Consider the following 14,953-nt stretch of genomic DNA (forward strand, 5'->3'; position numbering starts at 1 on the left):
AACAAGTGTGTGTGTGTGTGGGGGGGGGGGGGGGGGGGGCGGGGGGGGAGACAGTGCGGGGAAGAAAGGCAAAAGGAAAGAAAGTCAGCAGCATGTTTAAACAGTCTCCATCAAATGAACCATATCAAATTACATCAAATAAAAGTGTTAAACTAAACATTGTACAAAGGCAACGTCTGCTGGACCTATAAAACAGCAGATTGCAAAATGTCAGAGGAAACTGGTCGCACTCGATCCGGTGGTCCAAGTCAACATCTTTTAGAATCACTGCCCAAACCAAACATGCAGAGAAAGAAATCTTTCAGCGATACTAGCATTGTCTCTTAAGAAAATGTCCTACTAACTGTTGAGCTGTCTCTTTTAGAGAATGATGCTTTGGAGGAAGAATCCTATCCCCAGCTGAGGACAGACCTGGGTTGTCCCTGACTCAACTGTTTCTGGGGCCCGCAGCAGATGGCCTCAGCTTGCAAATGGGGGACCTTATTACCTACCTCCTCAGGGATGCTGTCAGAAATTACAGTCGCTGTGGGTGAAACACTCTGAACCATGGAAGATGTTCAGTGGAGAAGATATTTGGCAGCTAGTCTAAACTCCTTCGTGGCTCAACCAGTAAGGAGTCTGCTTACAATGCAGGAGACCTGGGTTTGATCCCTGGGTTGGGAAGATCCCCTGGAGAAGGAAATGGCAACCCACTCCAGTATTCTTGCCTGAAAAATCCCATGGATAGAAGAGTCTGGCGGGCTACAGTTCATGGGGTTGCAAAGAGTCGGACAGGACTAAGCAACTTCACCTCTCTTCACTTCTTTTCTTGTAAATTTCTTAGGGTAAACTGCTAACCTCTGACTCATATAAATTAACTGTGAAACAGACTTGGAAATAACCATGACCTACCTGCTTACAGCCAGGGCCAAGGCAAGGCAAGGACTACCTAAGAACACGGGCTTTACTACCAACATGCCTATAAACAGGCCTCCAGAAAGCGAGGTCCACAGCCTAACTCCCAGAGCCTCTGAATGCTGCCTTATTTGAAAAAAGGATCTTAGCAGATGGAACTAGAAATTAGGTCAAGGACCTTACATGAGGACATATCTTGAACTATCCAAGTGAACCCTAAATACCATCACAACTGTCCTTACAAAAGAAAGAGGGAGACAGGATACATACAGAGGGGGAGGCAGAGACTGGAGTGACATGGTGACTAGCCAGGGAGTGCCAGCACCCCCAGGCGCTAGAGAAGCAAGGAACAGACCCTTCCCAGAGCCTGTGGGAGAAGCACAGCCACACCTATACCTTAACTTCAAGCTTCTGGCCTCCAGAACTGTGAAAGAATAAATGTCTGTTGTTTCAGGTCACCTACCACGCTTGTGGAGATTCAAATAGGAATCACAGGAAGCTAAGATGATATCCTGCTAAGAAGGAGGCAAGCTGCTTAAACATATATCCAGGGACTGATTTTTTCTAACCTCTACAAATTGTAATGATAAACAAGTTAAGCTAGAGAGACATGTACTTTAAAGCAACCAGAGCCAATACAAGGGCAGAAGGGGCCCACGGGGCTAGCGCACCAGGCAGAGGCATGTGGTGTGGGTTTCCCTTAAGGTGTCTCTAAAAAGTGGCCTCTGATAAAGCCACAGAAGCAGCTTGCCTGATAACTCTTGGGAAAACAAGGTTGCACGGCAGAAATTAGGTAAGGCAGTATCAGTCTGAGGCAAGCACCCCTTGCTGGGAGAACTCAACGACTAGTTTGCAAACAAGCACTAGTTTCCAGCCTTAAGAAGCCCCACGCTCAAGGCAGGCTCACCTTGTCCTTCACCTTCATGAGAATCAGGGCGTCACTTTCGGGGCAATCAAACCAAGCCAATGCTTGGAGATTATTTCCATCCTACTGATTTGGGAAACCCAAGGTATTGTTTCAATAGATTAAGATCTCACTGAAGCAATGAGTTGCTCAAGAAGAAACAGCTCACAAAAGGACAAATGCATCGACAGAAAAGCAGGTGAGAGGTTTACCTGGGGCTGAGGGGAGCAGGGGGATGGGGAATCACTGCCTAATGACCACAGAGTTTGTTTGGGGTGAGGAAAAAGTTCTGGAAACAGACAGTGGTGGTGGCTGTGCAACACTGTGGATGTACTTACTGCCACTGAATTGTACGCTTAAAAATCGTTAAAATGGCAACTTGTATGTTACATATAGTTTACCATAATTTTTTTTAAAAAATGCATAATGTCACATACCCCAAACCACTGAATTGTACACTTTAAATGGGTGAATTGCATGGCGTGCAAATTTATATCCCAATAAAGCTGTTAAAAAAAAAAAAAAAGAAACCACTTTCAAAGGGTCACTTAGTAAATGCTACTTCTTTACTTTCCTCTCCCAATAAAAACCTACAACTAGAAATGCTGCCCAGCCCAGACTGAGATTTAACCATATGCCTCAAAGGGGGAAATAAAAAGCAAAAAGACATACATGCAAATCTTCCTGAGCACCACTGAGTTACAAGCTTGCTTTATCCCGCTATCCCTCTTTTTTCTGATCAAGGCTCATAACTGAATACAAAGCCCACCTTATAAGAGGCCTACAGTACTAAAGATATGATTATATGGTATTTTCTTTAAAAATGAAAAGCTCTCCATTTGTTCCCAGCATTTGGTCAACAGAAGTCTTCAAAGTATAAATGTCCCCAAAGCAGTGACAAGCTGACTGAGGCCTATGACATGTCAGGCACTGTGCATTTTATACACATTCTCCCGTGGCACTCTGACAGCAACCCTATCCAATGGGCACCATCGTTCTCAACTACAGATGAGGAAGCTGAGGCACACAGAGGGTAACTTGCTCAAGGGGGTCCAGGTATAAGGAGCAGGGGTGGGATTCAAATCCAGGTACCTGATCCCACAGACCACAGCTGCTCTCTACTACACAGGACCCTGAAGTGAGGCAGTTCTACTGGAGAAATTAACCAAATGATTTTAACACGTGAAACGCATATGGAAACCCATTATGCTGAGCACTGTGACAGTCACAGGTAGGCGTTCCCAACAGCACAAACTGTATTGCACCTCTCACTTATGTTGTAAAGCTGGAAAGCTCTTGAGGGAAATTACTCTAACACTTAAAACAATGGACTCATGGGCTTCACTGGTGACTCTGTGGTAAAGAATCCACCTGCCAATGCAGGAGATGAGGGTTTCATCCCTGATCTGGGAAGATCCACGTGCCGCGGAGCAAATAAACCCATGCAACGCAACTACTGAGCCCACAGGTCACAGTTACTAAGCCCAAGCACCCTAGAGCCCATGCTCCGCAACAAGAGAAGACACTGCAATGAGAAGCCCGAGCACTGCAACCAAAGTAGCCCCCACACACCCCAACTAGAGAAAGCCAGAGCAGGAACGAAGACCCAGCACTGCCAAAAATAAACAAATTAAATTATTAAAATAAAAAAGAACCACAATGGACTTGATACCCAAGATTACCAGGATCTCAATGAAGACATATTGGCTCCCTCACCCAGGATGCTAAAACCCAACAGCAATTGCTGGGAGGCTTCCCAGATGGCACATTAATAAAGAATCCACCTGCCAATGTAGGTGTAAGAGACGCGGGTTTGATCTCTGAGTCAGGAAGATCAAACTGGCAGCCTCCTCCGGTATTCTTGCCTGAAAACCCACAGGCAGAGGAGCCTGGCGGGCTACAGTCAGCGGCGTGACAGAGGCGGACACTCAGTCTGAGCGCCTGAGCACGCGCGCAGGCAGACCGGCCTCGCCGTCCTGTTGCTCCAGCGCCTCTCACTCCTCTGTATGAGAAGAGGCCGGCAGGACCGCAGAGGGTAAGGTGAGAGCCGCCCTGCAGGGGCCAAGTACTGCTCTCATGAGAGACAAGCAGGACCTGCACTTCCGGACACGTGGGTCACCAGTGAACGACATGGTTCAACGTGAAGGGTGGCTGCTGGTAACTGAGACAATAAGCGTGGTTCCGTCCAGCACCAGCGAAAGGAGGTTTCGCACGGATCTGAAGTATTTTGTTTTTCTGCAACCCTTCAGTTTAAAAAATCTCTCTGATGTTAAAGGTGAAGCACAGGCATATTAGCAGAAAGAACTTACTGCCTGCATATGATTGCTCTCCATGGAGGAAAAGGGAGAAGACATCAGTGTGCTTTATCTCAGGCACCGTAATCATTCCTCCTACTCGCCACTTATCATTGCTTTGTGTAGCTATACAACCTTCCATAAATGGCTGGATTCATCTGCCTAACAAAACTTTCTAAAATGCTTCAAATCAAAGCAATCTTGCTTCTATTATGTACCAATCTGACATACTTCATTGTCCTCTGATTTTTCCTAAGCAAACACTAAAAGGTGAGTACAGGGAAAGTGGATGCCTCACATTTGCTCCAGTTTTAAATCAGCACTTCAATCCATTTTCTTCTCTATCATGAAACTTAAAACAAAAACACATGCTGCTACCATATCTACTGTTTTGAATTTCCCAGCATGTCAAATTCTCTTGTACTTCAGGAAAGGAAAATAATAGACCCTGGCCACCTACTAAGTCTGAGGAACTATCAAAGTCCTTTAGCATCTCATGTGACTTCTATAACTTACATGGGAGGGGGGTAGTTCCAGTCCTGTTTTTACAGAGGAGGAAATGAATTGTCTTATCTTCAGCTTAGATGGAACACATGGCCCTGTCATCCTAGGAAGACTCCCGTTGAAATTCAGAATGCTGTGGGACTTCCCTGGTGGTCCAGTGGTTAAGAATCTGCCTTTTGAAGCAGGCGGTGTGGGTTCGATCCCTGGTCCAGGGCTAAGATCCCACATGCATCATCACCAAGAAGCCAGAACATAAACAACAGAAGCAATACTGTAACAAATTCAAGAGACTTCTAAAAGAAAATTTAAAAAAATTTCAGAACACTTGTGCCAAGCATGACGCAGCTGTCCTTGACAGTAGAGTGCAGGCACCTCTTCCTTTTCAATCCCACTACTTAGAGACTGGCCAAAATAAGATACATGTTCATTTCCTTCCTCCTTCTAAGAACTGAGAAAAATCGAAAATAACCTTTCCCCAAAACCCTTCATAAAAGGTTATCTATTAATACAAGAGCGCTCAAGGTGTCTTGCAGAAACAGATGGCTGTTAATAAAACATAACACTGAAGTCTGATTATGTGCTTTCTGTCGTGCAATAAAAAGTATAAGCAGAGAGTATTTTTAGCTCCTTCTGGGCCTAAAAGGATTTGACCAAAGGATCTTCTCTAAGTCTGGTTTTCTATGCATTGATGAAAACTGACCAAGGTCATAAAAGAAGGTAAACCATTTCCTGAGCAGAGAGCCCGCAACATAGAGGAAGAGCACGCTGCACACAGCCTGTCATTAGCAGTGGTCTCATCCCAATTTCCATCGTTCAGCAATCTTAGGACTTTCATTCTGAGTCCAAAAAAGAAGGGAGAAACACACAAGGAGCCCAGGAAAGGAAAGAGACAAATGGTACCCTGCAAAGTCCTGCCGGGACATTTCCCTGGACAAATTGGGCTTAGAAAGTGCCCCATCTCTGCAATCTGCTCAAGCACCAACTGTCTTGGGATCTTCTCAATAGCTGACTCGGTAAAGCTTCCCCAAAAGGCACACCTAACACAGTCAGATGCTAATTTAAAATAATGCAGAAATAGGCTGGGTTTATCTCCACTCAAGGTCTACTTTTTAAACATAAACCTCGTGAGAGCAAAGCAAAATATTATTTACACGTGTAAGTCGTCTCATGTCCACCCAAATTCTTATTAGGGCTATGCGTGTTTGGTTAAGCTTACATTGAGAAAAGCCAGGTGCCAAAAAGAAGGCTGAGCACCAAAGAATTGATGCTTTCAAACTGCAGTGCTGGAGAAGACTCTTGAGAGTCCCTTGGACAGCAAGGAGATCAAACCAGTCATCCCTAAAGAAATCAACCCTGAATACTCACTGGAAGGACTGAAACTAAAGCTGAAGCTCCAATACTTTGGCCACTTAATGCAAAGAGCCGACTCATTGGAAAAGACTGATGCTAGGAAAGACTGAAGACAGGAGGAAGAGTGTGACAGAGGATGAGATGGTTGGATGGCATCACTGATTCAGTGGACATGAGTCTGAGCAAACCCTGGGAGGTAACGACAGGAAAGCCAGGCATGCTGTGCTCCATGGGGTTGCAAACAGTCCAACACGACTTAGTGACTGAATAACAACAAAAACAAATAAACCCTCAGAAAAATTTAGATTCTTCTAAAATCAACTGCTTGAGATAACACTGATAGCAATTGTTGCACAGCTTTTTACAAGAGCAATTTTGAAGAAAAGTAACAAAATCAAGGTTTAATATCATAAATGAAACCTGCATTTAAGTAAGAATGAGGTCAATATTGGTTTCCTAGGTGGTGCAGTGGTAAAGAATGTACATGCTGATGCAGGAGATGCATGTTTGATCCCTGGGTCGGGAAGAACCACTGGAGGAGAAAATGGAATCCCACTCTAGTATTCTTGCCTGGGAAATCCTATGGCCAGAGAAGCCTGGTGGGCTACAGTCGAAGGGGTCACAGAGAGTTGGACACGTCTGAGCAACTGAACATGCATCCACTCACAACATCAAAAGCAACTGCTTTTCCCACTTTCTTAACAGGTTCAGAATGGGTGGCTATACTTAACCAAGCTAGTCCAATATAGAATAAAAATAGTCCTTATTTTGCACTTTAAATCCTGCTAGGATCTTTTTCCCTTCAAAGATAAAGAAACAATTCTTCCTTCACAGATAGGGAAAAATAGAGAAAAAAATCAAATTGGGCAAGAATTTTCAGTGCAATATCACAGGAAGATTCCTAAATCTCAACTATTTTTGGTATACATCTAGGTTTCAGCAAAAAAATAATCTGAATGGACACCAGTCCCATTTTAAAGTTAAGTTATGTGTTTACTGCCCAGTTCTTCTGAGTAATATCTTTGCACATAATTAGCAATACTAAATTGATCTAGAAATATATAAAGTCTTATTTAAACTTTTAAAGGGCTTCCCTTGTGGCTCAGCTGGTAAAGAATCCTCCTGCAATGCAGGAGACCTGGGTTCGATCCTTGGGTTGGGAAGATCCCCTGGAGAAGGGAACATCTACCCACTACAGTATTCTGGTCTGGAGAATTCCATGGACTTTATAGTCCACGAGGTTGCAAACAGTCAGACATGACTAAGCAACTTTCACTTCACTTAAACTTATAAACCAAAGCCTACTTTGACTGCTCTTCATTTTGGCTACACAGATAACTGATAAACAAGAGACAGCCTCTATCTACCCCCATTTGCAACCATCACCTGACTTTATTAGGAGCTGATTTTAGTGCAGAAGCAGGATTGTTGTTTTAAATATTTAAATGGGAGTAAACATCTCCCCAGTTGCAAAATACTGCTGAATGACAAACTTAACATCACATGCATAAAAATGCCAGAAAGGCCACAATCCAAATGTATTTAGTGTCACTCACAGGTTCCATGGTTGATGCCATAAGCGGGCCTAAGATTTACAAAGATAAACACTGCCCCCAATTTAGAGTTAAGGGGTTAGAAAATCCCACTGTGAACTGGATAGATAGCAAGAACTCAACTGGTGGCAGAACTAATTTTCCATGCAGAAAAATTCAACTTAATTTTCAATATACACTACATTGTTACCCAGTCCTCTTTGAAAGACTTTTTTTGAAGTGAAAGATGTTTTTGAAAAATCAAACACATTTACCTCTGAACTTCCACAGAAAAGAACAAAGATTTAAAAAGGAAGAAGCCACAGGATGACAGAATTCACTAACTCAGACTACAAAAATTCCAAACCTGTAGGAATCCAGATGTTTGGAATTAACTTCTGACTCTGCAGCATGGCACCTATGGACAAGCACTGTGATACCAGAATTTATAAACTCCGGAGGAGACGGCATTCTTACTTGGGAAAGCACTAATAGACATGTAAAATGCCGCATACAATATAAGGAAATGACGTCACCAAGCCGACCCTGAAATGGCTCTCTCAGAAATGGTGAGTGATGTGGGCTGCCCACTTCTGTCTGGCTCACCTAAACCTCCCAGAACCAGCCCTGCGAAGAGAGCCGGGGTAGAGACGAAGGCCTGGGGCCCTGGCACAAAGCCAGGCTGTGGCCGGCTTGATGATCACATTCACAACTTTAGTCTCAACTGTGCCAAGAAAGCGACAGCCTCGCTTTGAAGTGACAATCTAGAGATTCTTTGGAAATGCTCTGAAAGCAGACGTTTCCCTACAATCACACTGACTTCCTCCGACGGTGAAGGTGCAACTTCACCGGATCCATTCAGATGAGGGTTTGGGATGCAATGACCATCAAAACTGCTCCACAGGTTATCTCAGAAGTCATTTGTGTAACCAACATCTTCACAGAAAGGACATTATTTAGTTAGGTAATAATGTAAGCATGAAGAATAATCTCACTTGTAAAGCCTGTTGGGGTTAGTTAGGTCTGACTGTGTACACAGACACATACACAGAGTCTCCCTCGTGGGACATTTAAACTCTGAAGCCATCAGTCCTTTGTCTTGGAAGAGATGTGCTACCTTTCATGATGTTTTCTAATTTTTTTTAGCCAATATATTGAATACATTCTTTTTGAAAAGGTCAACTTCTATTTTTCAAAAAACATCTGAGTCACCAGAGATGAGGAATATCTTATCTAAAAATGCCCAAGAGCTCCCAGTCACCCCTCACCAATATCCCAGATACTGGGCTTTTCCACCAAGAGAGGATGCTGGGGCCCTGGGACTCTGATTACTTACTTGTTAAAAAAAGGTTCGATGAGTTTTGATCTGGCAGATACATGACTCTTTGGAGGACTAAGAAAAGAACCTAATGAAGAAAAGAAACAGAATATCACAAACAGTCAAGGAGACAAAGCCTGAAAAAAATATATTGAAAAAAAAAAGGAAAAAATATCTTGAAATCAACAGTACGGTTCCGCAAGGGTAAAATAAGTGCTCATGTGGACCAAGTACCACAACCCCAGGTAAGCATTTGATGGTTCTTCCTGTGCACTCCCCAACCCCCACCCAGCCCCCTCCCCCTCCTCCCTCAAAACCCTCCCACTTTCTATTGGGTGAGTGGATCCCAGGGAAAGGGTAGACAGGGAAGATTCCCCTCGGGACCATGGTGTGTTGACAGAGGCAGGTACAGCGTGTACCTAGGTAGTTGGCCATGGAGATGAAACACAGTCCTGTAATATAAGCATCATAGCCAGCCTCGTGGAGCTGCTCAGAAGCCGTGTCGTAACTCGGAAAGCCTTCTGCACTTTCTAAAGAGAAAAAAGAAAACACAAAGAGTCTTCCCAAGGTCATCACAAATCATGAAGACTGGTAAGCATGCTGCCCTGCCAAACCCAGATGTCTGTGCGGCAGAAACACCCTAAATAAGCAGAAAAAAAGCTATCTCCTTCTTAATTCTCTCCACACAAGACCTTGAGATAACAGAGTCACTGAAAATGAGGGCTTTGGTCTGGACTAGAGAAGTGTCTTGGTTACATTATCAAAGACTCAGCCCCAGGCCTCCCAACTGCATGCTGTTGGATGCTATTTACAACCATGCATAACTCACTCTTGTGACCATGACTCCTCCTCTGATTGGGACGCAAGGGGTATTTCAGAGCAGTTGTCCCCAATCTTTTTGGCACCAGGGACCAGTTTTGTGAAAGACAAATTTTCCATGGGGGTGAAGGTGGTTTGGGGATGATTCAGGCATGTTACATTTACTGTGCACTTTATTTCTATTATTATTAAATCAGCACCACCCCAGGTCATCAGGCATTAGATCCTGGAGGTTGGGGACCTCAGAGCAATGGCTAAGAGCATGGCCCCCAGCGTCCACCGTCTGAGTTTGAATCTCTGCTCTATCACTTAGCTGCTGTGTGATCTTGGACACGTTGCCCCCTCTGGGCCTCTACCATGGTAGAAGGGCAATGACAATCAGAGCCCCCTTGTGAGGCTCTTGTGAGGATCAAATGAGCTCACTTAAGTAAAGCTCTCATGCCACGTTTGGTACATGGTAAACACTCTGTAATTGTTATCTGACAATACTCCAGCTCACCCTCCCCAAAAGCCAAAGATTCCCATCAAGGTTGGCAGTTCAAGTCAATAGTGTCCTTCACTATGTCTCCGAGCTCACACATACAAAGATGGAAAGCACAACCACGTCCACAAACAGACCAGAATTTGCTGTAATGCTGCCCTTGCAAACATGGCACATCTTCATGGGAGAGACAGTTTTACGACATGCCTCTCTGGTCACAGTGATGTTCACAGATGCTGAGAGAACGAGGTTTGCCGAGCCTGCTTTAGACTAAACTCTCCTTACTGGAATATTATGTAGAAATAACGGGATAAAACTGTAATTCATAAATAGTTATTTCCTAGAACCGTTTTGTAAGTGAGTTTCAAAAATGTTACAACAGAATCAAAAGCATGAGTGGAAATTAACAATGAAAAAGCTATAATTGTTTTTATATCAATACAATGCTCTTTAAGCAAGAATTCTTTAACCTCAGTAAGTATCGAATATTAGATTTTAAGCTTAAAAAAAAAAAACTCTTTTAACGTGATAGCCAACTAAGTCATGGCCTCTTTTCTACTACCAGCTGAGACACTTATTTCCAAAATCAATTATTTCCATTATACTGCCCATTATATTATTAGAGGAAAGGTCTAGGTTTTCTCCCCCCACGCTTTTCTTAATTCCTTTTTTGGACTATTCCAGAAAGGGAAGCAAATAACTGTATTCTTGGCTGCTTTAGTACCTTCCATTGTCAATTTCTGAGCCATTAGCCCTGTTATCAATTTCTCAGGAAGCTGCAGGCTACATCTAATGGGATGTTAATTACAATACCAGCAGCATGACTGAGATCAACAGGAACCAAGGAAGTAACTAACACCTGGAAGGTTCACCAAACACATGGGTGGAACCATGGCCAGATATGGCAAACATTTCCACCCCGGAGAAACGTCCCTCCCTTCTCTGGTTTTCCTCACCACTGCTGTCCAGTGCCTAAGCTACCTCTGAAGGAGGCAGAGGTGAAGCCCCCTCCCCTTCCTCATCTGTAAACCCAGTTCTTGGGCTTTCCTGAGACAAAAAGTATATTTTCACTCTACCCCTGACAATTAATCACCAGCTCTTTGTCTTCGCTTAAACCAAAAGGAAGACCCATAAAGTTTGGGGACAATTCCAAGATTAAGAAACAAAAAGTCCTGAAGATGCCATTGCTAAACTTCTCAATAAACAGGCTACCCAATCCTACCCGTGCAAGGTAGAGTTAGGATTAGAAGACCATCTTTATTTAGAAAACAGCAACTCAACCAAGGGTATGAGCAAGTTAATTCAGCCAAAATTTATAAATGTACAATTTATTTAGTTTCTAGAATAGTTTTACCTTTCTTCCATAATAGACATCCATAATTATCATTGAGAGTGTGGAGCTTTCTACGATCATTTATATTCTTACCAACTTTAGGAGGGTTGAAAGGTGTCTCTTTTAACCGCTTTTCCAATTCTGCAAGGGATGTGTTGTTAATGATATCCTGCAAACCAGGAAACACAGGGAGGAGCTGTCATCGTCGCAGAGCAACATTTACTAGAGATTCATGAACAATCAGGACCAAAAAAAAAAAAAAGTACCTAGTACTGCCCCCTTGTGTTCTTTAAAGAAACACAGGAGTCCTTCTCAGTGCAAGAGAGAAACCACAAGTTTAATTTCCACCATATGGAAAGTACAGCCACATGAAAAGTTTTTATAGATGTGTTAAGTATCTACAGACCTTTGGCCAGAAAGCTATACTGTTCTGGCATTCATTTCACTCAGCCATATAAAGTCACTTCAGAAAGAAGCAAATGATTACATTTTTACCTGAATTCTCTTGATTAGACTATATACCCAAAATATGTAAAATAAGGAAAAGGAAAGAGTGTATGCATCTGTAATCTATTCAAAAATTCATTATATGTTTTAACATTAAAAATTTACATTCAGAAGGAAAAAACCCTCACAATTCCACTACCCAAAGACAACTCCTATTGACATTTGATGTATTTATTTCTAGTCTTTTCCTCAATTTCTTTTTTATCTTTTTTGTTTTTTCAGAGAACAAAAGGTGGTTAAGGGGAAGGTGTATTGGAAAATGACATTCATTAATTGACAAGAATTCTAAAGCTGTAAGCAGCAATCTGGAAAATTTCAAACTATAATTTATCAATAATAATTCTGATTTTTAAAATACCTTAAAAGGTTGTGTGCTGGCCATCAATTTTGTATCCAAGAGCCTAGAAACAGAAGAATTTTTTAAAAAGGTAAACAATGGATAGCAATGTTCAAAATGTACTTTACTCCAGTGAACAATAGTGGACGGGGGCACCAGTCATCTGCATCTCCACCACGTCGGACTGTGGATGAGGTCCCCTCATCCGGGCACTTCATCACAAGGCTGCGGGGAAGCCCACAGCCAGAGCACAAGTTCCAGAGGGCGCGGGCTCACACTGACATCGGGGTGAGTCAAACATCCTCATGTGTTTGCGCGTGGCTCAAACACTGCTGCAGGGCTGATGCTCCCAAGCTCTCATCCTCTCCTACCACTATCCAGATCTGTACCACATAGTACCCTAGAGGGTCAAAACCTGCATTTGCAGTCTCACACAACTGTTATTTCTCACTACTCTGCTTCAGAGATTGCAATAGAAAAAAAAGAGACACACACACACACACTCGTAGGAAAATACTATTTCCTCTCACATAAATATGAGTACTGCAGATAATTGGGCAGAAACAGTCTGGCTGAAAGAGCAACTGCTCCAAGTCCTCTGCAGACAGGTCCTCGGATACAGACTCTTGCTCTGACGGCTCCATGCGGCTGACGTGGGATCTATCAGAACACACCATACTAACCATGGACAACACCAACAGGCTAAGGCACTGACAAAGTTGAGAAAAAGGAGTTCTCTAGCCAGACAGTTTTTGACCGATGACAGAATACTCTCAACATATCCAACTCTATCCAACTATATATTCAACCGTCTTCAATACTCAACTGAATACCCTCAACTGGATGCTTCACTGTGACAAGGTTCACCCAACAGACAAGGCAGGTAAGCGCCAACTCAAGCAGACCTCACAGGTCCCTCAGACAGTGGGAGGCAGGATGAGAAAAAAAGCAGCTGCTGTCCCATTTTCATCCTTGGGTCAAATTCTGATTTTTACATTTTAACAACAAACATCATCAACATTTGTAAAAGCAAACCATCAGCAAGGTGGAGCTCTTAAGCCATTTTCCAGCTTATGAAAACTGAATTGTGACCATGATCTAATGGTTTTAATAAATTACTGTATACCTTTGTGTAATTATGGATGCCCAGATGGCTGTTTTAAACCAAAGGCAAATCCTCAAGGAAAGCTTACCTGGGGAAAACACATGTTGTCATCTCCTTAAATTCATTTAAGTCCTAAAAAACAAGAACGTGACCTGTTATGATTTTACTGGTATATTTGCAATATTTAAAACAAATATTTCAAGTCCCATGGGTCTCTTCTCAAACCATGATACCAACACAGGCCTCTGAAGCTAAACTGTCAGGCCCATTTCTCACTAATATCTAAAAATTTGGGCAATTCCTCACTGATGGGGAATCATATGACCTGATACTAAAATTCTGCATAAACAAAATAGATATGTGAGCATTTTATGGCTGAAACAGAAGAGTTCGGGAAAAGGGTTTCTATTATATGTAGAAAACTATCAGTAATACTTCTCTTACACAACTCACCGTAAAGTGAGACATGTAGAGTTATTTAAATAAAATGGTTCACAGTATCTTGTGATAAAGCATAATGGACAAGAATGTGAAAAGGAATATTTATGTTTAAGTGAGTCACTTCGCTGTACAGCAGAAATGAACACACTACAAATCAACTGTACTTCAATAAAATTCTTAAAAAAATAAAGTGGTTCATGCAGGAAATGGACATACTGTAAATTGGATCATACTTTTAATGGAAACACCACTGAAATATTGGTTAAAATGGCCACTAAAACAGAGACTTTCCAATACACATGATTCTTACTTTAACTACTTGGAAAACTGCTTAAGTGGCACCAATAGCAAATGCCTAAATTAGGCAATTCATTTCCCAAGTTTATTTGATCAGGAAGTCTAGAGCTGGAATGAGATTGCTCTCATTTTGAATTAACTTATTTATATACATAATTGCCATACTGCACTGCCTACTCATACTCCTGACCCACTGTGACTACAGTTCTCTTCAGCGTTATTCATGCTTCACAGGAAACTGCCATTTCCCATTAGCTTTTCGAGCCTGTAAATATAGTCTGTATTTAGCTAGCTTTAAGTATTTACCAGCTTTTCAATGGCTATCGTTAAATTAATGAACAATACACGAATAAGCGGTTTCAGTGCTAAGTCAAACAAAAAGACAATAAAGAGTGTAATCTCTCAGTTTAGAAAGTCTCACAAGCAAGAAAAAAATTAGAATTATGGCCAGTTCCAGGGTCAGCATATAGCAAGGTAGACCAATGCCTTCTAAAAGGTCATGCTGAATGAAGTAGCAAGACTTTTAAGAAAAGACTCTTCCCCTAAAAACCTGCCCCCAAATATAGATTCTTTAGTGCACTTTTAAATACAACATTGGTAACAGTGTATGTAAAAGTTCTATCATTTTAATTAGGCTTGTTCCTTTCCTGTCATCACTTCTTCCAAAGGTGGATGGAAGAAAACCATTTTCTCCTTCTGACAATGACAGAACACAAAGAAGTTATATAACATACTCGGGCCTTAGTAATAAAGCAAGGGATAAAACCACTTACCCTAACCCACCTTCTACTTTGCAATAAATCATATTCTCTTTCCAGTAGAATTTGATTGAAAACT

At 42.2% G+C, this 14,953-nt stretch overlaps 1 protein-coding gene across 4 annotated transcripts in view; it reads right to left on the reverse strand.

Annotated features, from left to right (window-relative positions):
* The window catches only part of PARN (poly(A)-specific ribonuclease), a 175,195-nt gene that overhangs the window by 124,747 nt on the left and 35,495 nt on the right, over positions 1-14,953 (reverse strand). For all 4 annotated transcript variants that reach the window (XM_043914370.1, XM_043914368.1, XM_043914369.1 and 1 more), the window contains 5 exons: positions 13,467-13,510; positions 12,295-12,337; positions 11,523-11,598; positions 9,216-9,326; positions 8,815-8,884 (listed from right to left, as the gene is read on the reverse strand). In XM_043914370.1, coding sequence (XP_043770305.1) covers positions 8,815-8,884; positions 9,216-9,326; positions 11,523-11,598; positions 12,295-12,337; positions 13,467-13,510 — 344 coding nt within the window. The remainder of the gene's footprint in view (positions 1-8,814; positions 8,885-9,215; positions 9,327-11,522; positions 11,599-12,294; positions 12,338-13,466; positions 13,511-14,953) is intronic.

The sequence above is a fragment of the Cervus elaphus genome, chromosome 10 (genome assembly GCF_910594005.1).
Source record: "Cervus elaphus chromosome 10, mCerEla1.1, whole genome shotgun sequence".
NCBI classification, from domain to species: Eukaryota; Metazoa; Chordata; class Mammalia; order Artiodactyla; family Cervidae; genus Cervus; species Cervus elaphus.